The 25,317-nt window shown below is 39.7% G+C and overlaps 1 protein-coding gene across 2 annotated transcripts; it reads left to right on the top strand.

Moving 5' to 3' along the window:
• Window positions 1-9,436: 9,436 nt before the first annotated feature.
• LOC127807927 (protein ELC-like) lies at window positions 9,437-24,723 on the top strand. Of its 2 annotated transcripts, XR_008024833.1 has the most exons (2): window positions 9,437-10,894; window positions 24,318-24,723. XR_008024833.1 is itself a non-coding variant. In XM_052346160.1 (1 exon), exon 1 carries the CDS (start codon window positions 9,557-9,559, stop codon window positions 10,817-10,819), a length of 1,263 nt encoding a protein of 420 aa, XP_052202120.1. In that variant the 5' UTR covers window positions 9,437-9,556; the 3' UTR covers window positions 10,820-11,097. The 2 variants fall into 2 exon arrangements, 1 of the variants encoding a protein (XP_052202120.1); XM_052346160.1 differs by lacking the exon at window positions 24,318-24,723 and having other exon boundaries at window positions 9,437-11,097.
• The last annotated feature ends 594 nt before the right edge of the window (window positions 24,724-25,317 follow it).

Genomic DNA, 25,317 nt, shown 5'->3' with positions numbered 1-25,317 from the left:
CTAAGTGAGGTGATGGATTGAGGGAGATGTGCTAGCATATTAAGTCCTGTAGGACACGTCGTAGACCTTGACTTGTGAGAATTGGAAAATGATGATATGGAATGTCCTAGAGGTGATGTTGGATAATATCACGAGCGGTGTAAGCGTATCTTAAGGACATGGACTGAACGCGAATTTCGAGGACGAAATGCTATTAAGGAGGGGAGAATTGTAGTATCCCAAAATTTTGGAAAAAAAAAATAATAATAATAAAAATAATAAAAGTGTAAACTAAATTTACTGAAATTAGATTTAGTTAATTAATTTAAATTAACGAATTTGTTAAACTTTTGTGGCGGTGCGCGTGTGCTTAGAGAGTAAGCAAAGTGGCCAAAATTTGATATTTCTTTTGTCTCTCATGGAAGCTTCTGGACGAATGGAGAAGCATAGGAGAAAGAGAGCTTAGGGGCGAGAGAGAGAGCTCGGCTGAGAGGGAGAGAGGCGTGCGCAGTGGCAGCTATGGAAGCCGCAAGTTCGAGCTTCCAGCAAGCTCATGCGGCCATGGCCGCAAGCTTGGGTGAAGAAGGGACAGTCAGCGAGCAGGGAAGCCATGGACGACGCGGAGCAGCCATCGATGGCGACTGGAGGGTCGGTTCATGGTGGCGTAAGGTGGCAGCTAGGAGCTTCAGCGGCGGCTATGGCGATTGCGGCAGTTGCAGCGCACGCGGTGAGCGTGGAGGCAGCCGCAGAGGCGGCTGGGCATGGCCGCGAGGGGGCTGTGCGCAGGGTGAAGGCGCAGGGAAGAAGAAGAGCATAGAAGAAGAAGAAGAAGAAGAAGAAGAAAGGCACATGGGGTGATGAAAATTGTGAAAATTCAAGAGGAATTGTGAGGAAAATACAGGTAAATTGAAATTTAAATATTTCCGTATGTGAGGGTGTGTGCGTATGGGTGCAGTATGTAGATATATATATATAGATATATATATATTTATTCTCTGAAAGCAGCTCTCAGGTAGGCCTTTATGAGGAATTTTACTGTTATTTTTCAAGGGGTGGTCGTTGTGAGTGTTTTAAGTGTGGGTGTTGATTTATATACATATATATATATATATTAATGTATTCATGTAGGTGCAGGTGGGTGTGAGTAGCGAGCAGGGGGTGCTGCCTTGTAATGTGCTGGGGTGATTATAGGATGTAGGCATAGTTTTTCTATACAAATATATATGTATATATCCATTGAGGGACTTTGTTGCGTGCGCGTTGAGTTTGGATAGTGAGTTGTAAAAATTGGCCTTTGGGCGTGTTTACTGGGTGTGCATATCACCATGCGTAAGTTTATATATATATATATATATGTTCAGGTGCACAATGAGTGTTTGAGTATGTGTGTGAGGAAGATTAAGTGGCCTTTGGCCGTGAGTGCAAGGGGTGGGGGGAAGGATTTTAATAATAATAATTAATATTATTATTGTTATTACTATTATTGTTATTGTTATTATTATTAATTAATTGTTATTAAACATTTTATTTTGTAGCGGGAGTGCAAGAAATGCAAGAAACAGCTGTGTAAAGGCAAGCTCCTAACCCTCTTCTCGTGTTCTTTAATTCCTGTGAAAGACCCCGTGATTTCCTGTATTTTATCACCTCCCTTACTTTAATTCGGCACCTTGCCTTATTGGTTGAACTATTATTCATTTGTTTTAATTTAAATTAAATATGAGGCTTCTATAATTTTATTCGTTGTGAGCCTAAGGGGGTTTGTACTGCCCCCATTCCTTTCGGGAATGATGCTGAACCAGTTTGGGGACTAGGTTCCTAGACGTGAGGGTTTAATTACGATTTTATTGGATTTATTTACAGTTTTTCTCAAATTTATTTATGGTTCGGTTAGAGCTATCGAGCAGTGGGGCAAGGGTCGGTTGTTGGTGACGTTGGGGTAGACTATGGTACGGCCCTGATGTGGACCGTCGGGTGGACACCCCTAGTCACTAGCCGTTGACCGGTGCCGGGCATTGCTGACTAGTTCTGCCGGTATGTGATTTACTGCATGATTAGATACATTGTATTACTGTTCATGATTTGATATGCACATGGGTACGGGATGCATATTGGGATATCCATTTATTGAGTATGCTTGAACACGGACATTCTAGTTTGGTTAGGTTGCATCCACCGCGAGCATATGCATGGCGTGTGGTTTACTATGTGGGCGGAGCATGGCCTGATGCCTGGATGTATGGGCGCCTTGTATCACGTTGATGCTCACTACGCCATTGCATTTTTATGTGCATTGCATGGCTACTGGTAGTATTTAGTTCTCGGACGGGAGTACCGTTCCGAGGGAGCCTATGGCTCGGTTGTCGGGAGTACCGACGGATACAGGTGACGGGAGTACCGGCCTGGGACAGCGCGCGCAGGTTTGTGGAGACATTTGTTGCCTTTCAGGGCAGCGGCAGGTTGGTATGGGACTTGGGTGCCAAGTGTCTTATGTGGGCCCCAAGGACCGGTATGTGCTTTTATTTTGTTATACTATTGAGCTGTTGTGTTGTAGCGTCTCATGGCTTGTGTGTACCTGGGGGTTTATTTTGGGGAGAGTTTTTGGTTATGTTCAGCCTTCAGCCTTTCTTTTCTTTATGCTTGCTGAGTCTCTCGACTCACTTTGCTTTCCATCATTCCAGGTAATGCCAGCGTAGGTCCGAGCAAGGGAGTCAGCTTTAACGGCAGAGTCGGTGTGGTGTACAGGCAGTCTCGTCAATCCCTACCCACTCTGATGTCTAAGTAGAATTTACTCTATTATTTCGTACTGTGCCAGGTCTTTTCTCGAGTCTCGTGTGTGTCAGCACAGGAGTTTGTATTCTTTTACTTATCTTGTGACCGCTGTGTTAGCGGGGTACCCATAGTGCATGCATGTCTTGAGCTTTGCTTTCGCTGTTCTTATTTTCGTGTATGCATGCCGGGGTGGTCCTTGTCTCGTGTTTCATTATTTTTCTCCTCCCGTAGGCGCTCCCGTTCGGGTAGTCCGGGTGGTTGGGGATATCCGGGCGGGGGTGCTTACAGATGTGGTTTAACTTTAATGTTTGGAAGAAAAAAATTTATTATCTCGAAATTGTCCCAAATTATAAAACGCGCCCGAAAAAGTGGGGCGTTATAGTGGTCCTTCGCTATTTCCATCTTACAGATATGGAATGGTTAGAACATAAAGAACTTTGCTAATTATCAATTGATACATAATCTTTATGCTCCGACGCTTGTAATTTATCCCATTGAATTTCTTAGGTCTTTTCATATCTTGAACTTTCTGCTTACACAAAGAAGACTCCATTGGAATTTTACTATCCTAAATTTGTTGCAGTAATATAGGAAAAAATAATAAAACAAAAATTGAGGAAAGACAAAGGAAATTCGAAGTAGGAAAATGATTGTGTTAGGCAAGGTGTTTTTAGGAAATTATATTTAGGATAGTAATTTCCCCCCACTAAGTGCAAAGGTTCATAGAAATTTTAACCCCGGGATATAATGCTTAACTAAGAAATCAAAATTGCACTTTTTACTCTCTTCTACCACCAAGAACTCAAATCCACCAATTAAAAATAATAAGAGAGTAAATAAAAGAGATAACAATTATTAAAAGAAGAAAGAAGAGTTGTTTTCAGACCTTTTTGTACCCTGTTTGCCCAAATCTATTTATAAACTGTGAAATGGTGTATACCAATACACACGAAACTAAAGAACACAATCTTTTGAAAGATCATGTCCTTTTGGAAATGACTTATCCTTTGAAAATATAACAACTCTTCAATATAAAAAGACGTGACTTTTAAAATTTGAAAGTGATGTGAACCCCACGAAGGAAGGTGAGACCCGACGATCAAAAATGGTTCCTTTGCCAAGGATCGTTCTAAAACAGATTCATAATAAAGAAAACAAAGGACCTTGACCCGTTATCTATAAAGAGATAAGAACCAAAGGTATAAGAAGGTAGGGTTGACGCCACACTCGAAATAGATGAGATGAGTTGTGAGTGATAAGTCAAGGATGAACGCCACAAGATAAAATCTTGATAAGTTCAAAATAGTTCGTTGAAGAACCAAAGAGAAAACTCTCACAAAATAATATTGATCAAAAACTAAATTCCTCTCGGGTTACATTGGCTTATATAGCCGAATTCAAATTCTAAATTAGAAAGAAATAAATCAAATCCTAGGCATATTAGGAATTGATTACAAGAAGGAAATAGCATAATCTGGTAAAGAAACAAGAATTATCTAAAATAGAAAAGATTTAAAACAAAGGAGGAAATAAGGGAAGCTTGGATCAATCTTGTCAATCAATCAATCATCCCCAAATCTTGCAAATCTTGTCAATCAATCAATCAACCAATCAATCTGGCAATCTTGTCAATCAATCAACCAATCAATCAATCAACCCCAAATTTGGCAATCGTGTCAATCAATCAACCCCAAATCTTGCAATCTTGTCAATCAATCAATCATTCCCAAATCTTGCAATCTTCTTATTGGGTCTCCGTGAATGCTCAACAGATCTTGTGAGGATTTAGCAAGCTGATTCACATCAGAAAGCATATGTCTTTTTAAATTTAAACCTAAGGACATGCTTTTTCGTCCGATAACTATCACTTTCTTTAAATAAGGTAAAGTAAAGAATAGATTATAATATATATATATATATATCATAAAATTATCAATATTATTATTATTATTATTATTAGATAATAATAATATGTATTTATATATAACAATAGCAAGGGAAATAATGAGCTTGGGAGGTAAAGGAAGGAGAAACTATATATGTATTTTGCATTATTTATTATATAGTTTAGCTAGGTTGGGTGAATTATAGGAGTTTTTATATAACTTACTTTGATAATTCTGAGTGCACAATAAGGCTATTAATTTATGTATAAATGTACATATATTTTTTTGATAAAATATGATGATTTCGGGATCACACTATGAGTTACATATATTTGATTCATCCTCTTAGATTTGCTTGCAACACCAACGCCAGAAGAGACTATACGTAGTCCTTGTTGCATCTCATTCATCTGCATTTCTCTACCAGCTGGTAAGGCTTGAACATTTATTAATATTACCATGCCATCGAGCTTGTCGAGTTTCCAGCTTTAATGCCTTGACTCTTGAGGAACCTACCTTCTTCGTTCCTGCAGGCACCGCCCCTGATGATGTTTGAAATTTAGGTAATCCCTCTTTGATCATTATTTGTGAGAATTGAATGCTTGTGAGTGGTTCCACAATACTTTTATCCATCTTTAAGTTTTTAAGAGAGTCATCAATGAGAGGGAGATCTTCTAACAATCGGAGTCATCATCAGAACTTTAGAGATCTTTTAAATTGGAATTCAGTTGATGTGTTTGTTAACGTGCATGAGAGAAAGTTTCAGCTCAAGAAGAAGAACATGCAATTAGTAAGATCAATATTTATATATTTAGGTCCCATTTGTTAAAATGAGTAAGATAAGATTGTATTAATATAAGGTTGGAATGATTTTCGAATCAAGTTATGTAATGATCAAAATAAAGGTGAGAAGCATTTTAAGATTTTTATCAAACTATTTGATAAATTTTTTAGAATGTATTGGAGGAAACATGCATTATTTTTTCTTATCTGTAAGGTTCAAGATAAATTTAACAAAAAAAAAAAAAAAAATTGTCTGGAATGCTTTACATATCCCATTTTTTTCGGTCTATATCTTAGTTAACAAATATTACCTTAAAATATAGTTAATGTCTTCTAACAAAAAAGAAGTATTCATATTCATACGATACCTAAATAAATGTCACAAAAAATGTAGTCTGCTAATTAATGAATCATTTTGTAAAAGTATAATATAGTGACTTAAATATATTATTAGGACTGTGTATATGCCTAACCAAAACAAGAAATATTTGTTTACTTGCCAAAAAAATCATACAAAAATGTAAAGAAGAGTATGAATAAAATACATTTAGGAGAAAGATAGTTAAATTGGTGGAACATAAATGAAATTTTATAAATTCTCAATAAAAAACGTTTGCCTACCCTATTAACCCGCTCTTAAAAGGAGTGTTTTGTTAAGAACTTGAAAGACATTCTTCCTAAATGCATTGTTCTCCACGACCACCTCTATTGGTAAACACATTTACCCCAATATATATTATTTAGATAACATCGTTTAAAAATAATATTAGGTGTTCATGTGTTTCTATTGCATGTAAATGTTCTTCCTAAGTGCGTTTTTCTTCTTGACCACATAGATAGAATACTTTTATCTTTCACATAAATAAAAACTTTAATCAGCTAAATTAGGTTTGATGATAATTATACTCTATTCTAAAAGAATTTAGTAGATTAAATTGATGACTTTGGTCGATTAAATATAATTTGATAAAATGATACAAACACACCGTTTAACCTTGACTAACTAAACTTTTAGAACTTATTTTAGTAAACTTTCTATTGAACTTTGGTCAACCAAGGGCCTTCAGATGGTACCATGCATTTAGTGCAATACCCCATACTTTCGTAAGATTATCATATATTTTAAGTGAGTTTAAAATATTAAAAATTAATTTGATAGTAAAATAAATCGTTGAATCAGCTACAGGGAGTGCCCTAGAGCTTAGATACCTAAGGAAAAATGTATGGCATTGATGAGCGTCTCAAGACGTGATTTAAGACACTAAAAGAATCAAATCAGATACGATTTTCGGTACAGCTAAGTTATAGCCTGAAAAATTGAATGGTTGTAAGGGACTTCCGGGAAGTCAACGGAACTGTGAAGGGGTTCCAATTTTACTCAAGAATCAAGATTGAAGTGGTTTCAGGATGAAATAAAGGTCCTGTGAGGGTGTAAGGACAAAATAGTTCTTATCGAGTAAGTTTGGAGTTATTAATTTTGCATTTTATTTGTCGTAATGCAAATTAATTTGATGTTTGAGGATGTAATTGCAATTAAAGAATTACTCAAGCGAAATAAAGATAAAATTATGAGTTTATGTGGTAAAATATCATAGTTTGAGGACTTGAAATAAAGGCCAAAATGGCATTTAAAATTTGGGATATTAGATTTGGATTTCAAAATTCATTTCATTCTAGTCTTTGATTTCAAAATTCAATCCAATATGGCTTTGGATTTCAAGCAACATTCAATTATAGTTTTGAGTCTTTGGAGTCCAAAGCTTATCTTGAGACAAGTGGCATTATGTGATTAGTCCGATGAATCTATAAATAAAGGCCATGGGTTGTTCTCAAATCATACCAATTGAGTTTAAGAATTGAGGCATTCGAAGGTGAGGAGTTTGCTCTTAAGAAAGGGGAGGAAATTCTGTAAGAAGAAGTGAAGAAATCGAAGAAGAAGCTGGCAAGAACGAGCCTCGTTGGAGTTTCGGGTCTTTGCCAAAGTTTGTCCCAAACAGTCAGAAAAAAAGTGAGGTAAGTCATTTTTTTTAATAATCTTGTAGATAGGGAAGAGAGGCATAAGTTCAAACGGGGTTGAATTGGAGTTAAAATAAGGAAGTTATGGTCGAAAAACCAAAAAGAAAACAAAGCTGTTCGAAATAGAGGGGCAACGCGTGAGATACACGCGTGGGAAATAACTATGTGTGAAGGCGCGTGGGCCACCTTCCCAAGGCGCGTGAGGGGCCCTCTTGTCTTTAAATTTTTCAATTTTGTCCCTAATTTAATGCCCTTCAACCCCATGTAAAATATTGGTGGTTAGGTTTATCGAAACTTGTGTTTTCTACAGAATCCTATCCCGTTTGTTGTGAAATTGTAACTTCCAGAGATAAACTTTCAAGGTAAGGCTCTTATACTTCAAACCCCTTTTTTTTCTCTTTTTTATGAGACTTCTATTACATGAAACGTGTTTTATGAAGTTCTTATACGTAAACTCTTATTGTTATCTTACTTGAAATCAAGTTGCATGTATGAAATGCGTTTTTCTGAAAATATATGCTATTGGCTTTTTAACTATTGCAATTATAAAATCCTTGTGGCCATGCTGTTGTACATATTTGTTGTTGGTCGAGGGCAAAAGTCTGGATATCCCCCGAGAGGCACTATGCATGCGCCATTAAGAAAACTCTCGTGAGGAAGACCGTGAGCGTAAAGAACAACGGATGTGGTGCTTGCATGAATTCTATGAGGTTGGGCCAATGTCGCATGGTTAGGGACCTCCCGAGAGGCATGATGCGCTTGCCATTGAGAAAACTCTCGTTGGAGAAGGCTGATATGTTCATGAGGCATTTCGGAGTAGTCCTTGTTATTTCCTCATACGTTTTATATAAACTATTTTAGAATTTCTCACTAGAATATTCATTTTTTAATTGGACTATGTCCCTAAAATATTTAAACATTCCAGATTCGACAAGTGGTTCTAAGGAAAAGGAGATAGCTGGAGAATAGGCTTATTTTGCTGCATGTAGTATGTTTAGTATGTTTTGATTATGTGCAAATATATGTATGTTTTGGTTATGTTTGAGATGGACATTTGTTTCTTCAAGAGATAGTATCCATATAATGCGTTTTGTAAATGTCTCAAACAGTTTCTTATTATAAATAAAGTATTATAGTTATGAACCATATTAGGTTCGATCTAATTTTCATACTTGAAATTTTAACACTTGTTTTAACTATTCAATTATTGTGTTTGTTAGGCTGAGAAGGTGAAATTAGGATTTTTGAGAATTTGTGTGATGTATGTCAGTGATTGTGGTATGAAAAAAAAATTATATTTTTGAAGTCCTAAGTTATGCCCAAAAATTTTGGGGTGTTACATTTAGTGCCTTACTCTGGTTGATCACTTTACAAACATAATTTTTTTTTTTTGTAATTAGCAAACAAAAATTGATGATAACATTTGGAAATCTTTTGACAAGAAAAAATGAGTTTAATACATTTTTTTAAAAAAAAATTATAAGTATAATTATTTTTATGATTATCAAATTTTTAATTATATTGTGATCACTTTTTGTATTTTTAAATTGAAACCAAACTAATCACATAATTATCATGAGGTATCGAAGTTTATGTAATTTTTTTAACTGACTCTAAAAATACATACGTAACACAACAAATCATATTTACATAAATATTATATTTATTGAAACATGGTCATTTTTTTGTTTAGATTAAAATACTTTGGCTTAAAAAAATTATTCTTATTATTTGTAAGCATAAAAATAAAGGACATAATTAATATTTTATTCACAAAAAAATTTAATATTTAATTTTTTCGCAAAAATACGTTCTCCTTCCAATCAAACTACATTGGAATGATACATTACCTGCTTAGAACGCGTGCCGACGCGGGCTAACAAGGGAGTGTGTGGATCCCCCAAATGGGCCCACGGCCCTGCCTCTCCCTCAACTTACCTGCGCCAGAGTAACAAAATCGTCAAACTACATAGCTACTGTAGCAATAATAATAATTAATAAAAGCAAAATTGTTCCGCTCATGCCCTTCGTAGTGTTTCCGATTAGTCTCTCGCGCTCTCTCTCGCTCGTTGCTTCATCGTGCCAAATTCGTTGCTTTCTTCTTCCAATCGAGGTCAACGGCAATGGTTCCGCCGCCGCCGGCCGTTCACGGAGGAGGATCATCGCCGAACACGCAGTACATCCAGCAATTTCTCAGCAGCGTCCTGTCGCAACGGGGCCCCTCGGCTCTGCCCTACACGGAGGATGTCAAGTGGCTGATCCGCCAGCATCTCATGTCGCTCACCGACGCCTATCCCAGCCTGCAGCCAAAGACCGCCACCTACACGCACAACGACGGCCGCACAGTCAACCTCCTCCAGGCGGACGGCACTATCCCGATGCTCTTCCAGGGCGTCACCTACAACATCCCCATCGTGATCTGGCTAATGGAGTCCTATCCCCGCCATCCGCCTCTTGTCTATGTCAATCCGACTCGCGACATGATCATCAAGCGTCCTCACTCCTTCGTCAACCCTTCCGGCCTGGTTTCCACGCCTTATCTCCAGAATTGGGTATACCCTAGCTCGAATTTGATGGATTTGGCCCGAGATTTGAGCCACTTCTTCGGCCGTGATCCGCCGCTGTATTCTCAGCGGAGGCCTCAGAATCCGAACCCTAACCCTAACCCTAGTAGTCATAATTTCGCCACCCCTCCCGCTTCCTTGGGATCGTCCGCTGGAATAGCTCGGCCGGCGATACCGCCGAGATCATATCCTCCACAGTCTCCCTACGGAGGCGTGACTTCGCTGCCTACTCCTCCGCAGCCGCATAGGCTGGCCGGCACGGAGGACCCGAATGAGGTTTTTAAAAGAAACGCGATCAATAAGCTTGTGGAAAGTTTGCACGGTGATGTTGGGGCATTGAGGAAGACAAGGGAGGCGGAGATGGAGGGGTTGTTTAATGCGCAGGCAGTGTTGAGGCAGAGACAGGAACAGCTTACCAAAGGGTTGGGGGAGATGCAGGATGAGAAGGAAGCTTTGGAGCAGCAGTTGCAGATGGTTTTGATGAACAGTGATATTTTGGAGGGTTGGTTGAGGGAGAATGAAGGGAAGATGGTCAATATGAGGAATGTAGATGACATAGATGCTGCATTTGAGCCTTGTGATGCTCTTTCGAAGCAGATTATTGAGAGTACTGCCTCTGATTTGGCAATAGAGGATGTTGTTTATTCTTTGGATAAGGCAGTGCAAGAAGGGGCTATGCCATTTGATCAATACTTGAGAAGCATAAGGCTGTTGTCCCGTGAGCAGTTTTTCCATCGGGCCATGGCCACCAAAGTCAGGGCCACGCAGATGCAGTCTCAGATTAATAGTATGGCTGCTAGGGCATCTCAATTTGCAGTTTGAAAATTCACTTTCTGTGGTGTATCTCACTGGCTTCATTTGCATGGAACCACAGCAAGTACACGCCTAGATTACGTGGTATAACTTGTTTGTTCTTAGGAGAGTTTAATGATCATTTTATTTTGTGTCCATTGTGAAAATCTGTCAATGTTAATTTCTTTTCTCCTTCACTTCCTTTATGCCATTAATTTTAAGATTGCTCTTAATTGCTTGTATTGATAGCAAAACATATAGAAGATATACCTCAATAAATGTGTGCAACACGTATACATTGTTGTCTACTATGAATCTGTATTTTTTTCTGCAGTGTGTTCAGATATCAGTGCCTTTTCATTTCTTCTTTCTTATTTTAATGGAGAAGTTGTGCAGCATTTGTATGCTCAATTCCCAAGTACAAGTTGAAGATGGTATATGATAAACAATATCCAAGTTGTTAACAAATAACAGTCTAATTTAAATGTTAGTGATATGCTGGAGTACTGTTGCTAATGGCCATATCTACTACATTCAGCTGTTGCTAAGATTTAATTTTTACACAAAATTTATTATTTTGATTGTAATAATGACAAGGTACCATTTTGTGAATCTTAACCATATTATGCTGAATATTGGCCATGATGTTGGGTTTTTTGTGTCTTAGTTGGCAGACTCAATGGTTATTTTCTCAGGTGTTTACTTCTTTGGTTATGTTATATGCATATGAATATACATGGATGTGTGATGCATTCTTGAATACATTAGTTTCTTTTACTGTTTTGTGTCAATGCAATCTTCTTCTGTTGTGTTTTTTGAATCATTAGCCGCTGAACCTCATTGGTGAAAGTGGGACCAAACTATGTGCTGATATATTGCTTATATAAGGCATTATTTTTTTTGTTTGAAGGAAACTTATGCTAGTTTTTGTTGCTTGACAAGGGAATCAACTATGTGTGCATGCGTGTTTTGCTCTTGTTAATTTGTGATTTTGACACCCAGTGGGACCTGGTTATTGTTCTGTTTGTGCCAATTTGCTTATATGTGCTGCTTCTCCAATAGTCTAGGAGATTCTGGACTCTTGTGAATTGCCTGGATGCTTGGAACCACTGAAAATAACCTTCAACACTGGAAGTGTTGGTATGAACTGATGGACATGATTGAGGATTGAGGAAAATCTGTAATTTTGACTTGAAAATCTAGACTATAATTTAAAATTTCTTGTAATTTTATTGTGTTTGCATTTCATTGTACTCACTCTTTGATTTTTTGAATTGGCAATGTTGTACTTGTTGGTATTGGTTGTTAGTATAGTGTTGGTTACTTGTGATTCATGTTTTTCTGATTTTTCATTTACCTTCTATGGTTACAAATTGAAAACAACAATGGATGGAGATGAAAGGAAAGCTAGAATTCATATAGCCGACCCCACATGGTGGGATGAAGGCTTGGTACGTCGTTGTCGTTGTTTTCACAGTTACAAGTTGAAAATAGTAATGATATATATGTCTGTTTTATCAACAATTTTGTTAGATGTACACCTCACGTCCATGAGGCATGTGATTGTGCCTCATGACTTGGCTCTAAGCACCCTTTATGCCCAAGGCCAGCCCTGAGATTTTGGGGGGCCCTAAACAAGCCCATAAACCAAAATTTTATTGGGGTTTTAGACTTTCAAGACTTTAGATTGAATCTGAAATTAACGATTTACGTGATTGACTTTTAAGTTTAAAAAATTTAACTGAAAACTTTCAAAGGTCCAATGACTAAAGCATTAATTTTCCTTACAAAATTTCGATACAGGAATGATATTTATTGTTTAAAAAACATTAAAATGTAGAAAAATTCACTAAGGCATTAATTTTTCTTACAAAATTTGTGGAATTGGTATTTATTATTTAGCAAACATTAAAATGTAAAAAAATTCACTAAAGCATTAATTTTTCGTACAAAATTTGTGGGATTGGTATTTATTGTTTAAAAAACATTATAATGTAAAAAAATTCAAACGTGCTGGTGGAGTGACTTAAGAAACTTTTGATTTATAACCCATCACTCTACCAACTAAGCTCAAATAGAATTGTTGTGCTAGGATTAGGAGCACTAGGATCCTCTCAATTCAATGCCAATCTCACTCACACTCCCACTCAATATCAAACACAACGACAGAAATGAAAAGCAATATATAGATCAGTAAGAGAATAAGGGAAAGAAACAACCAAACCACAAAAGAGACAAAGATATATCCTCATTCAGGCTACATCCAACCTCGGTTCGAGAGCAATTCCACTAGAAATCCAATCAAGAATCAGTACACAAGAAACCCTCTCTATCTCGCTCACGAGTTCAATCCTCTATGGAGATTACAAAGAACTAACTGCTCTAGTCTTTCATCTCTTCAAGTTTACTACACTCGTAAGCAATCAAAGAATAAGATGAATGATGATATCTCATGATTGCCCATGCCTTCTATTTATAATGGATTTGGGCGGTAAATACTAGGGTGGTTAATAAACCAACACAAAGTCTATACTACCCTTACATAAACAATTTAATTAGAAATAACCTAACTAACTCAATTGCCGGTTATATCGCCAATCTAACTAACCGGTTTCTTTTGATTCTTTCTAATCTTCTAGAATGTACTCAATGCAAAAGTTCAATATGGTGTAAATTATGTATTTTAGCACGTATTTATTATATATTTAAAGTATATATTCAAAACTCGAATTTAATTTTTGGGGGCCTTCTATGGTTGGGGGGCCCAAGGTGACTGCCTGCCTTGGTTGCCTCCCTCAGGGCCGGCCCTGTTTACACCTCAGTGCACCTTTGGGCTTTGACAACTACGATTCCATATAGTATATCTTTCTATTATAGTCATTTTCGTTTGGCAGTTGAGTTTTACTAATTTACAAATGCTAGCCTTTAATTTTCTGCGAAAGGTATTGTGCCTTCGTGCTTTGGCTCCAAGCACCTTTTGTGCAAGGTGCCTTTGACAATTATGATTGTTAATATCTGTCTATTATGTTCGTTTTCATTGTCATGTTTCTACTGATTTGCAAATGCTTCCTTTGCCTTGCTGCAAAGGTCTGATGGCCTGTATATGATGGTGATTGGTTAATTGCTTGTTTTAACCTCATAGTTCCAGAAATCTATGGTTATTTTCCCTCTTTGTTTTTGGTGCATAAAGGGAACAAATGAACTTTCTCTTAGAAGTGTAGTTGTGCAGGTCTCTAAAATGAAATTTGATTTCTTCTCGTCTTTTGGATTTGGGAAGCCAACCCCACCTAGTGGGATTAAGGCTTGATATGATGTCATTTTGGGCTTTGGGAAGGATTATTCTGCCATTCAAGAATTTCTTTGGCTTGTCTATACAGTTTGGAAATAATTACATTATAGCATGTCTTCTTCTATGTTTGTACATCAGTGGACCAACTTTTAATGAACTACTATTAGTTCTAAGAAACACAAATTATGTATTAGTTTTTTTGCTGAGGAATTATATTTTACTTTTAGCGTGGTGGAAGTTCAAATCTTCAAATCTTTTTATAGCTATTGTCAGACCTCTGAATCCGACAAGGAATTCTCACTCGTTCGGTGATAATTGGGCAAGAAATTTAGGGAGAAATTGAGAAGAATTGTAGGGAGAAATAGAAGAACGAGAGTGAGAGAGAGAAAGAAAAAGAGAGGGAGAGAGAATGTTTGGGAGAAATCTGGAATTTTCTATTGATAATTCATAATTTGGATAAGGCTGAATCAGGTGTTATATATTGATTACAGCAGCAACTAAATGATTCCCTCCGTACAATGATCTGGCCATCTCTATCTTCTAGAACAATTTTGTTATAACTACCAAGGTACAACCCCCCCTCAGCCTAACAACTTTGGTACAACTCTTCTTAGCCCTAGGTACATGACAATTCCCCCTCTCTTAAAAGTTTTCTTGTCCTCAAGAACTGCTGAGAAGCTGGGCAGCCCGAGGAAATTGCTTGAGGAGGTTTGGTAAGTACTCCCAGGCCTTGTTATTCGGGTGGAGGTGGGACCATCTCACCAACACTTGAGTCAGAGGAAGCCCTTTGCTTGTAGATAATCCTTTGGTCGACTATAGCTGCTGGTTCCTCAATAGGATCGGTGTCTTTAATAAATGGAGGTAAGGATGGGCTGACTTGTTGTATGCCTACTGACCTCTTGAGCATGGACACTTGAAATATTGGATGAATTTGGCAATCAACTGCCAATTGGAATTGGTAGGCAACCTTTCCAAATTTGGCTGTAATAGGGAATGGGGCATAAAACTTGGGGATGAGTTTAGTGACCTGCCCTTGGGAAAGTTGTCATGTGCCTACTTAACGCACTGTACACGTGAATAAGGGAGGTAGTATAGGCTGATATATGCCTTGTACTTAGAGCATGGCTTGTGCGATTGTACTTGTCAGTTATTTCTTTTGGCAGGAAAGAACTCCCATGTGACTTAGGGAATTAGTATAAATATAAACTGATCTCACCCATGGAAGGCATGAGAAGATTCATTCAATTCAATTCTGAATTTCTCCCTTCAAATTCTCTCAATTCCCCCTCTCTCTTTCTTTCTTTATCTCCCTGTTCTATAGAATTCTCTTTAGATCCTTAAGATCTGACAATTTTGGTATTAGAGTTTGTCCTAGGCTGGGCTAGTTCGCTATGTATTCAAAGCGATGGTGGGGGGGACGCGAATGAAGAATCTGGAGTCGCAACTATAATAATTCAGCTCAACGGTGGCAGACTTGCAAGCTCGCTTGGATCAGTTGAAGACCGAATCAAACCGAAACCACGAGGCGATCATTTCTATAGATCGGAAGCTAGAAGGGGCAGTTACTCAGATCCAAGAGGAGGTTAAAAGCCAGATCAAGGAGCAATTACAAGGCTTCATGATGATGTTTGTTAGACAAAATTCGGTGAGACTCTCTCTTGATTTTCCTCCTAAGGAGAGATTTGATCCGATTCTACCTGGACATGGGATGAATCAGAGAGTACTTGGAACCTCTGAAATGGGAGATGATCTAGTAGAAGTAGGGGAGAATATAATGGGGTTTAGGCAGGGGGTTCTAGTGGTGCATAACCACTTAGGATTCCCCATGCCAAAGCTGGATATCCCAATGTTTGATGGGATAAGCCCCAAGTGGCGGATCAGAAGATGCAAAAGGATGTTTGAACGGTATGGAATCCCATATCAACAAAGGGTGGCCTTAGTTGTGGCCTATCTCAATAACACGGGAGATGCTTTGTACCAGGGATGGTCCAAGGTGAAGGTATCACGACCCTAGGGGCAATATTGTAATTAGGGATGGAACTAACCTTGTAAACTGTTGGGGGTCTAACTAAAAGGGTTGGGTGGTTAGTTAGGCAGGAATCAGTTGGTTGTATAGCAGCTAGTTGTTGGGCTATTAAGTAGTTAAAAGATTTGTTGAATTGGCTTGAGGTTCTCCATATAGGGACCTATGGCATTGTGGGAAGGATCATCAATTGAATACACGATCTTTTCTTCCTTCCTCTCTCTCTCTTGTTCTTACATTTGGAATTACCGAATTGTCAGCCTTAATTCAAGGGCTTGATAATTGTGGTATTAGAGCCGGTTGATCTGACAATGGGAAAATTGAGACAATAGCACCTCGGGGAGAAAGGTGTCAGAAGCGGCCAGGAAGGTGTCAGAAGAAGCTAGTAACGACTGCTTCAATGTAGAAAGGGAAGAACAAGCAATCGCGGGGCCTAGTGTGATTGAGGAGCAAGGAGTCATGTCCTAGGGTACACGATTGAAGTAGTTGGAGATCAGGTTGGAGGCCATGGAGTTCGGAATGATCCATACTAAAGAAACTATGCACCAAACTCGGGAAGACTTAGCAAAATTGAAGGAAACCTTGCAAGTTGCGATGGAGAAGCAACAAGAAGTTATTGAACGGTGCCAAGAAATGGTGGAACAGTAGGGGCAGAGGATCAATAGTATGCTAAACATGTTGGCCTCCCTAGCCCAATTCTAGTTGTCACCGGAATTTTCTCCAAAGCAGGCCTCTGATCCAATTTTACCGCATCAGGGCAATCGTTTGGGAACACAAAGAATTCTTGATGAAGTGGATCAGCTTGCAGTCCAAGAAAAGATAGCATATTCGATCGATGATCCTTCCCACAATGTTGTAGGTCCCTATATAGAGAACCTCTAGCCAATTCAACAAATCTTCTAATTACTTAATAGCCCAACAACTAGCTGTTGTACAACCAACCAATTCCCACCTGATCAACCAACCATGTTATGATTAGGAGCTCTTTAAATAACTTAAACAATGCTTACAAATGCTAATCTCTCACACTCCTCACCCGAAATCAACCCAATCAACAGAAATAAAAAACTGAAATTGAAAGAACATAATTAAAAGAATGAAAAATAGAGAAAGAAACAAACAAACCACAAACAAAAGGCGTGCGATATATCCTGGTTTGGATTACATGAAAAGCAACCCTACATCCAGCCTTAGTCCAAGAGCAATTCCACTAGAAATCCAAACTTTGAACGTTACAAGAAGTACCTCACTCTTATCCCACCCGAGTACAATCTTTCTTGGAGATTACAAAGAGCTTTCTTGACACAGGCCTTTCCTCTCACACACGACACTTGCATAATATCAAAATGAATGATCGGTTATCACTCAAATGACTTCCTTAGCCCTATATTTATAGACAAATTAGGGTGAACATTTCTGGGGATAAAACATATATTGCAATACCCAAAACACCCCTAGGTTACATATTACTGTTAGAATAAAACAATCTAACTAACTGTCGCTTGAAATCGATTAGGACTTTATTGCTCATTTCTAGATCTTCTACTTGATGCAAAACAACTCAACAAACTACCTGACCCTTTTTAGTTAGACTCCCAATGGTTTACAAGGTTAGTTCCATCCCTAATTACAATACTCCCCTAGGGTCATGATAGAAGGAGGGCTATCAGTGGGCCGAATTTGCAGAAGAACTATGTGAGAGGTTCGGGGATAGGGTCTGGTGGATGTAGTGGAGGAGCTCAACAAGATCAGACAAGTGGGATTTGTGTTGGGGTACCAACTCAGATTTGAAGAATTGAAGTCACTCATGTTGAACCACAACTCCCACCTCACTAAAGCTTATTTCGTCTCAAGCTTCATAAGCAGCTTGAATGAAGAATTGAGATTGGTGGTCAAGGTATTACAACCCAAGGTCCTCAAGCATGCAGTAGAGAGTGCAAGGTTGCACGAATTGACAATAGAGGCATTATTAAGGAAGCAAAGGCTGTTGATCAAGGGTGGAGCTCACAATGTGCCGCCACCAGGGGGTAAGAACTTTGGCAAGGAAGCAAGTAGAGGGGTGTGGGGGGTCAAGAGCTTGACCCTACCAGCTCCTAACACACAAGGAGGGAAGGTGATAGAGTAGAGGAGATAGAGCAGAGGAGGCAAGCTGTGCTCTATTTTTGGTGTTGGGAAAGTATTTCTCGGGCCACCAATGCAAGAAGCAACTGCTTCTACTGGAAGGGGAAGAAGGGGATAAAGTGGGAGAGGAGGAAACAACTAATTTGCTTGAAAGAGGAGAGGAAGATAACAAAGAAATATCCTTGCATGCATTAAGAGGGTTAACTAATAGTAAGATAATCAAGGTGGAAGGGAAGGTTGAGGATGTGATGTGGTGTTGGGTGTAGATTGGATGAAGCATGTAAGCCCATTTGTTTTGACTTCAACAAGATGGAGGCAACATTTGAGAAAAAGGGTAAAAGGATGAATCTCACAGGTAGTAAAGAGATGGGAATGTGCAAAATGATTACAGGGAGGCGTCTACAAAAGATGTTCAGGCAGAAGATGACTCAAATGGCCCAACTTTTTTCCATCCAAGCCATAGAAGGTGTGGAAGAAGAAGGCCAAGAGCTGGGAAATGACCTTATGCTTATTGTCAGCAACCCACCCTAGGTTGAATGGGAGGTAGAACAACTTGACCTTCTTAATATACTCTTAGTTGAATGGGAGGATCTTTTCATGGAACCTAATTCCTTACCTCCTTCCTAGAGCCCTCGATCATTCTATTTTCTATTAGCTTGAAACCCAACATAGAGCTTATCAATGCTAGAGCATACCATTATCCCCCTACCCAAAAGACATAAATAGAAAAAATGGTCAAGGATATGCTTCAAAAGTCCTTGATCTGACCAAGCCACAATCCCTTTGCATCCCCTATGTTATTGGTCAAAAAGAAGGATGGATCATGGCGCTCCTGTGTGGATTATTGCCAAGTAAGCGTCATGACTGTTAAAAACAAATTCCCTATTCCCCTTATTGAAGACTTATTAGATGAATTGAAACATGCTACATTTTTTCTAAACTTGACCTCCGCTCAGGCTATCACCAAATCAGAATGAAGCCATAGCACATACCAAAAATTGCCTTCTGAACCCACCAGGGTCATTATGAATTCTCGGTAATGCCCTTTGGCCTTACCAATGCCCTAGCTATATTTCAATCCTTGATGAATCAAATATTCAAGCCCTACCTAAGGAGCTTTGTCCTTTTGTTTTTCGATGACATACTTGTGTATAGCCAAACCTTTGAGCAACACCTAACACATCTAAGGGTTACATTTGAGATCCTCAGAATCAACCAACTATATATCAAAAGGTCAAAATGCGCCTTTGCACAAAGGCAAGTGGAGTACCTAGGGTACATTATTTCAAGTCAAGGAGTCATCACGGGTCCAAGGAAGGTAGCAACCATGATTTCCTGGCTAAGGCCGACTTTTTTAATGCCGTGAGGGGATTCTTGGGCCTAACTGGATGTTATAGGTGGTTTGTAAAGGATTATGGGATGATAAGTAGACCACTAACCGAGTTACTGGAGAAGGAAGGTTTCAAGTAGGGTCCCTGGGCTGATGCAACTTTTGAACAATTGAAGAAGGCTATGAGTGAGACTTTGGTGTTGGGGTTACTAGACTTTAACAAAACTTTTGTGTTGGAGACTGATACATGTGGCACATGTATTGGGGTTGTTTTAATGTAAGAGGGGAGACCCCTAGCGTTTATCAGCCAAGCATTGGCCCCTATACATGCTGGGTTGAGCATTTACAAGGAGTTATTGGCTATCCTAATTGCAACCGATAAGTGGAGGCATTACCTTGAAGGGGGCCAATTTGTGATCAAGATAGACCATGAAGCTTGAAGTTTTTGTTGTAATAGAAGCTTCACACTCATTTATAGGAAAAAGGGATGACCAAGTTGATGGGGTTAGACTACATCATACAATACTAGAAAGGGAAGGAGAATATTGCAGCTGATGCATTGTCAAGATGTTAGGAAGCGGGGGAATCGACAACTATTTTTGTTCTAGTGCCAGATTAGTATTAGGAGGTTGTTACAAGCTTTGAGTCAATGAGCAAGCGGAGGAATCGACAACTATTTCTGTTATGGTGCCAGATTGGTACTAAGAGGTTGTTACAAGTGGGGGGAATCAACAGCTATTTCTGTTCTAGTGCCATATTGGTATAAGGAGGTTGTTACAAGCTATAAGTCAGATGAGCAAGTCAAGTACCTGTTGGAACAGTTAATTCTACACCCCTCAAGTAAAAGGGGGTATAGACTAAAGAACATGTTGATCAGATATTAGGGAAGAATAGTAATTGGGGACTGCTAAGCCATTAAGGAGAGAATACTGCAAACATTACATCAATCCCCTCTTAGAGGGCATTCAGGGATACAAAACACATACCACAAGGTCAAGTAGCTTTTTTATTAGCCAAAACTCAAAGGAGACAGTGATTAGATTTGTGATGGCTTGTGACACCTGTATGAGATGCAGCATGAAATAGTGACAACCCCAGGATTGCTACAGCCCTTAGCCATACTGGGGCAAGTTTGGGAGAGTGCATCGATGGATTTTGTTGAAGGAGTGCCAAGATCAAAAGGAAGGGATTGCATATTAGTGGTGGTGGATAGGTTTATGAAGTTAGCACACTTCTTAAACCTAACCCACCCTTACACAACTTAGGAGGTGGCTGGAGTTTTCCTTGACCAGGTCGTTAGATTTAATGGGGTTCCTAGAACTAGTCTTTGATTGAGACAAGGTGTTCACCAGCTTCCTGTGGCAAACATTATTGAAATTTTTAGGGGCCAAGCTAAGCATGTCTTCAGCATACTACTCCTAAACTGATGGACAAACAGAGAGAGTCAATCAATGTCTAGAAAACTACTTGAGATGCATATGCTTCCTACATCCTAAGGGCTGGCACAAATGGCTATCTCTAGCCCAATGGTGGTACAACACAAGCCACCACAGTTCTATCTAGATGTCACCCTTTGAAGACTTGTTTGGCTACAAACCGTCCTGCCTATCGGCCATCCAAAATACTACTAATGTGGTAGTGGTGGATGCCCACCTCCAGCAAAGACAGGAGGTCTTGCAGCAGCTCAAGAAAGAATTAGCCTTTACCCAAAACAGAATGAAGCATTACGTAGACAAATGACACAGTGAAAGGGAGTTTATAGTAGGGGAAGAAGTCTATTTGAAGTTAAGACCGTCATATCTCAAGGCTCTGATGGCAGGTCTTGTTTCAAAACTGAGCCCAAGGTACTATGGACTCTTCCCCATCATAGCTAAACTGGGAAATGTGGCATATAAACTCTAGTTACTAGAGAATTCCCAAATTCATCCAATGTTTCACGTGTCATTACTGAAGAAGTTTGTAGGGGAGTAGATAGTGAGCCTAAGCCTACCCTCGGGCATTGGAAGCAACAATCCTACAATGGAGCTAACAACCATACTAGATAAGAGGGTCATTTATAAACAAGGAGCCCCCATCACCCAAGTGTTGGTGAAATGGTCCAACCTTTACTTAGACAATAATACATGGGAGCATCTCTCAAATTTACTTAAGCAATTCCCTGGGGTCGTTAGCCTACTCTGCATTTCTTGAGGATAAGAAATTCCTCAAGAGAAGGGTAATTGTCATGTGCCTACTTAACACACTATACACGTGAATAAGGGAGGTAGTATAGGCTAATATGCCTTGTACTTAAGAGCATGGCTCGTGTGATTGTACTTTGGCAGTTATTACTTTTGGCAGGAAAGAACTCCCATGTGACTTGGGGAATCAGTATAAATATAAACTAATCTCACCCATGGAAGGCATGAGAAGATTCATTCAATTCAATTTTGAATTTCTCCCTTCAAATTCTCTCAATTCCCTCTCTTTCTCTCTCTCCCCGTTCTATAGAATTTTCTCGAGAATTCTTGTCAGATCCTTAAGATCTAATAGTGCTTTAGCTTTAAATAGACTAGATCTCTCACATTGAACTCCCTTTCATTCCTATCTGCAAATTGCTTCATGAGATTTTGGGCAGTAGACAACTTCTTTAGTGACTGTAGGATCTGTTGTCTTTGCTGCAAGTATCCATTGCTGCTACCATGGTTGGGCCAACAATGGCCGGTAGGAGTGGAGGTTTGTATCCATACATTGCCTCGAAGGGTGTCATTTTTATCGAACTATGGTGGTAAGAGTTGTACCACCATTGGGCCAACGAGAGCCACTTGTGCCAACCCTTGGGTTGTAGGAAACAAAGGCCGTGTAGATAGGTTTCAAGGTGTTAAATAAGATAAGTAAGGGGGTATTAGTGTATTTATCTTTAAGTAAATGTATGTATTTATATGCTTATGTTGTACACTTAAGTCAATATACAAACAGTTCATTTGTATACATCTAACATGATATCAGAGCACAAACCCTAACCTAACCCTAGTTGCTATCAGCCGATGCCATCACCGCCGGTCGCTTTGCCCGCCGCCGTCATCATCGCGGGTCTCTTCGTCGGCCACTGGTCATTCAGCTATCGCGGCTCTTCTTCTCCAGATCGCGGCTCTTCTTCTCCAGATCCGGTCATCTTCTTCCGGCCGAGCCCAGATCTCGCCTTCTCCGTCGCCACGCTTGCGCCCTCGTTGTCGCTGCACCTGCGTCCTCGTCGTCGCCACGCCCACGCCCGCGCCTGAGCTCGCTCTCACTGTCGCCGCCTCTGTCCCGGTCATCTCCTCGTGGCCTTCGCCGCGCCTGTCCAGATCCGGCCATCCTTGGGCGAACTCCGGTGACAACTTCAGTTTTTGTGCTCCAGATCTGCCATTGCTCTAGATCTATCTTCCCTCTCTTTGGTTGTGTAATCAAATCTGCTCCAGATTTGCTGTTCTTTCTGCATCATGGATTCATCTCCAGCTCACTCTTCATCCACAAGCCACTCCACCATGTCCACACTCGTGACCATTCCCCATTTTTCGGGCACACCGGTTATTACAACGGAGAAATTGAATGGACAAAATTATCCCGCTTGGTCATGTGCAGTTGAAATTTGGTTTCTTGGTTATGGCCTTTAGGATCATTTATCGAAGACTATTTCAACTGTTTCTGAGGGGGATCAACCTCTTTGGCGGAGAGTGGATGCCCAGTTATTGAGTTTATTGTGGCAGACCATTAAGCTGACCTTAATGCCGATATTTCGACCTCTTCGGGAGTGTAGTGCCCTATGGACTCGGGCTCGTGAGTTGTATACTAGTGACATCACTCGTATTTATGATGTGATTGGTGCTTTGTTCAATTTACAACAGACTGATTTGGATATGACCACATATTTGGGTAAGCTTCAAGCTTCTATTATCGACTTTAACGAGTTGATGCTCTTTGATATTGATATCAAGACACAACAGCAACAATGTGATCAAATGTTTACTATCCTTTGTCTTCATGGAATTCGACTAGAGCTTGACTCAGTTAAGACATAGATCCTCGACAGTGCCTCTCTTCCTCCTCTGATAGAGGTATTTGCCAGACTACTTAGAGTCTCCTCTATTATTGTTGATCGTGGTATGTTCGTTCCTGGAGATCACTCCTCCTTTGTTACGACCTCGACTGGTCGTGGCGATCGTCGGGGTGGTGGTCGTCCATGGCCCCAGTGCTCTTATTGTAATCGCCTTGGTCACACTAGAGAGACTTGTTATCGCCTACATGGACGTCCACCTCATGCAACCAGTACTGCTAACATGATTGTGAGCGTTTCAGAGGGTCAGGCATCTATCACACCCAGTGATTCTTCACCAGTGACTATCTCCGGGGGGAGTATGCTCAGTTTCTTCAGCTTCGGGCAGCATAACAGGCTACTTCACCTATCACATCCTTTGCTGACACTGGTAACCCTACTGCCTGCTTTACTAAGTCTTCATCTTCTCTTGGCCCATGGATCTTTGACTCCGGTGCCACCAATCACATGTCTGGTAATCGTTCTCTCCTATCTCATGTTCAAACTTCGCAGTCTCTACCTCCTGTTACATTGGCTGATGGCTCTCAAGCCTCAGTCACGGGTATTGGTACTACATTACCTCTTCCTACTTTACCATTATCATCTGTTTTACATTTACCACAATGTACTTTTAATTTGCTCTCTATCAGTCAACTCACTCGCACTGTTAATTGCTCTATAACTTTTTCGTTTGATTCTGTTCTTGTGCAGGATCGAGAGACTGGACGGATGATTGGCAGGGGGCTTGAGTCTCACGGTGTCTACTATCTGTCTCTCCCTACTTCTTCAATGGCGTGCACGACAACAACTTCCCCACTACAAGTCCATTGTCGATTGGGGCACCCATCTCTTTCCAATCTCAAGAAAATGGTTCCCAGTCTCTCTAGTATTTCTTCCTTAGAGTGCGAGTCTTGTCAATTTGGGAAATATATTCGTAGTTCTTTCACAAGTAGAGTTACTAAACGTGCTAGTTCTCCTTTTTCAGTAGTCCATTTAGATGTATGGGGTCCCAGTCGTGTCAGTTCACAAGACGGTTTTCGTTATTTTGTAACATTTATTGATGATTTCTCTCGGACTACATGGTTATATTTAATGAAAACGCGTTCAGAGTTATTTTCAGTCTTCACTACATTTTGTGCTGAAATTAGAACACAGTTCAATTTGCCTATTCGTGTTCTTCGTAGTGATAATGCTCTTGAATATTTGTCTCTTCCATTTAGATCTTATATGGCATCCAATGGGATTTTTCACCAGACTTCGTGTCCTGGAACTCCACAACAAAATGGGGTAGCTGAACGCAAGAATCGTCATTTAATTGAGACAGCCCGCACACTTCTTCTTCATATGCATGTTCCACTTCAATACTGGAGTGATGCTGTCTTAACTGCATGTTACTTAATTAACCGCATGCCATCTTCTGTCCTTAATGACTAGATTCCTCATTTCATTCTTTTTCTTCGGGTTGACTTATATTCTCTTCCCCCTCGTATCTTTGGGAGCACGTGCTTTGTTCACCATCTTGCCCCAGGTCGTGATAAGTTATCTGCTCGTTCCGTTAAATGTGTTTTTCTGGGTTATTCTCGCCTTCAAAAGGGGTATCGTTGCTACTCTCCTCAATTAATTCGATATTTTGTTTCAGCGGATGTTACCTTCTTTGAGTCATCTCCTTATTTTCCTTCTTCATCTGCGATCTCCGATTCTGTGTCTGTTG

This window comes from Diospyros lotus, chromosome 8 (assembly GCF_014633365.1).
Source record: "Diospyros lotus cultivar Yz01 chromosome 8, ASM1463336v1, whole genome shotgun sequence".
NCBI lineage: Eukaryota > Viridiplantae > Streptophyta > Magnoliopsida > Ericales > Ebenaceae > Diospyros > Diospyros lotus.
The sequence above is the reverse complement of the archived record's forward strand: the minus strand, read 5'-3'. Positions and strand labels throughout refer to the sequence as shown.

Coding starts and splice junctions, on each gene's coding strand:
- LOC127807927 (XM_052346160.1), top strand. CDS start 9,557: ATGGTTCCGCCGCCGCCGGCCGTTCACGGAGGAGGATCATCGCCGAAC.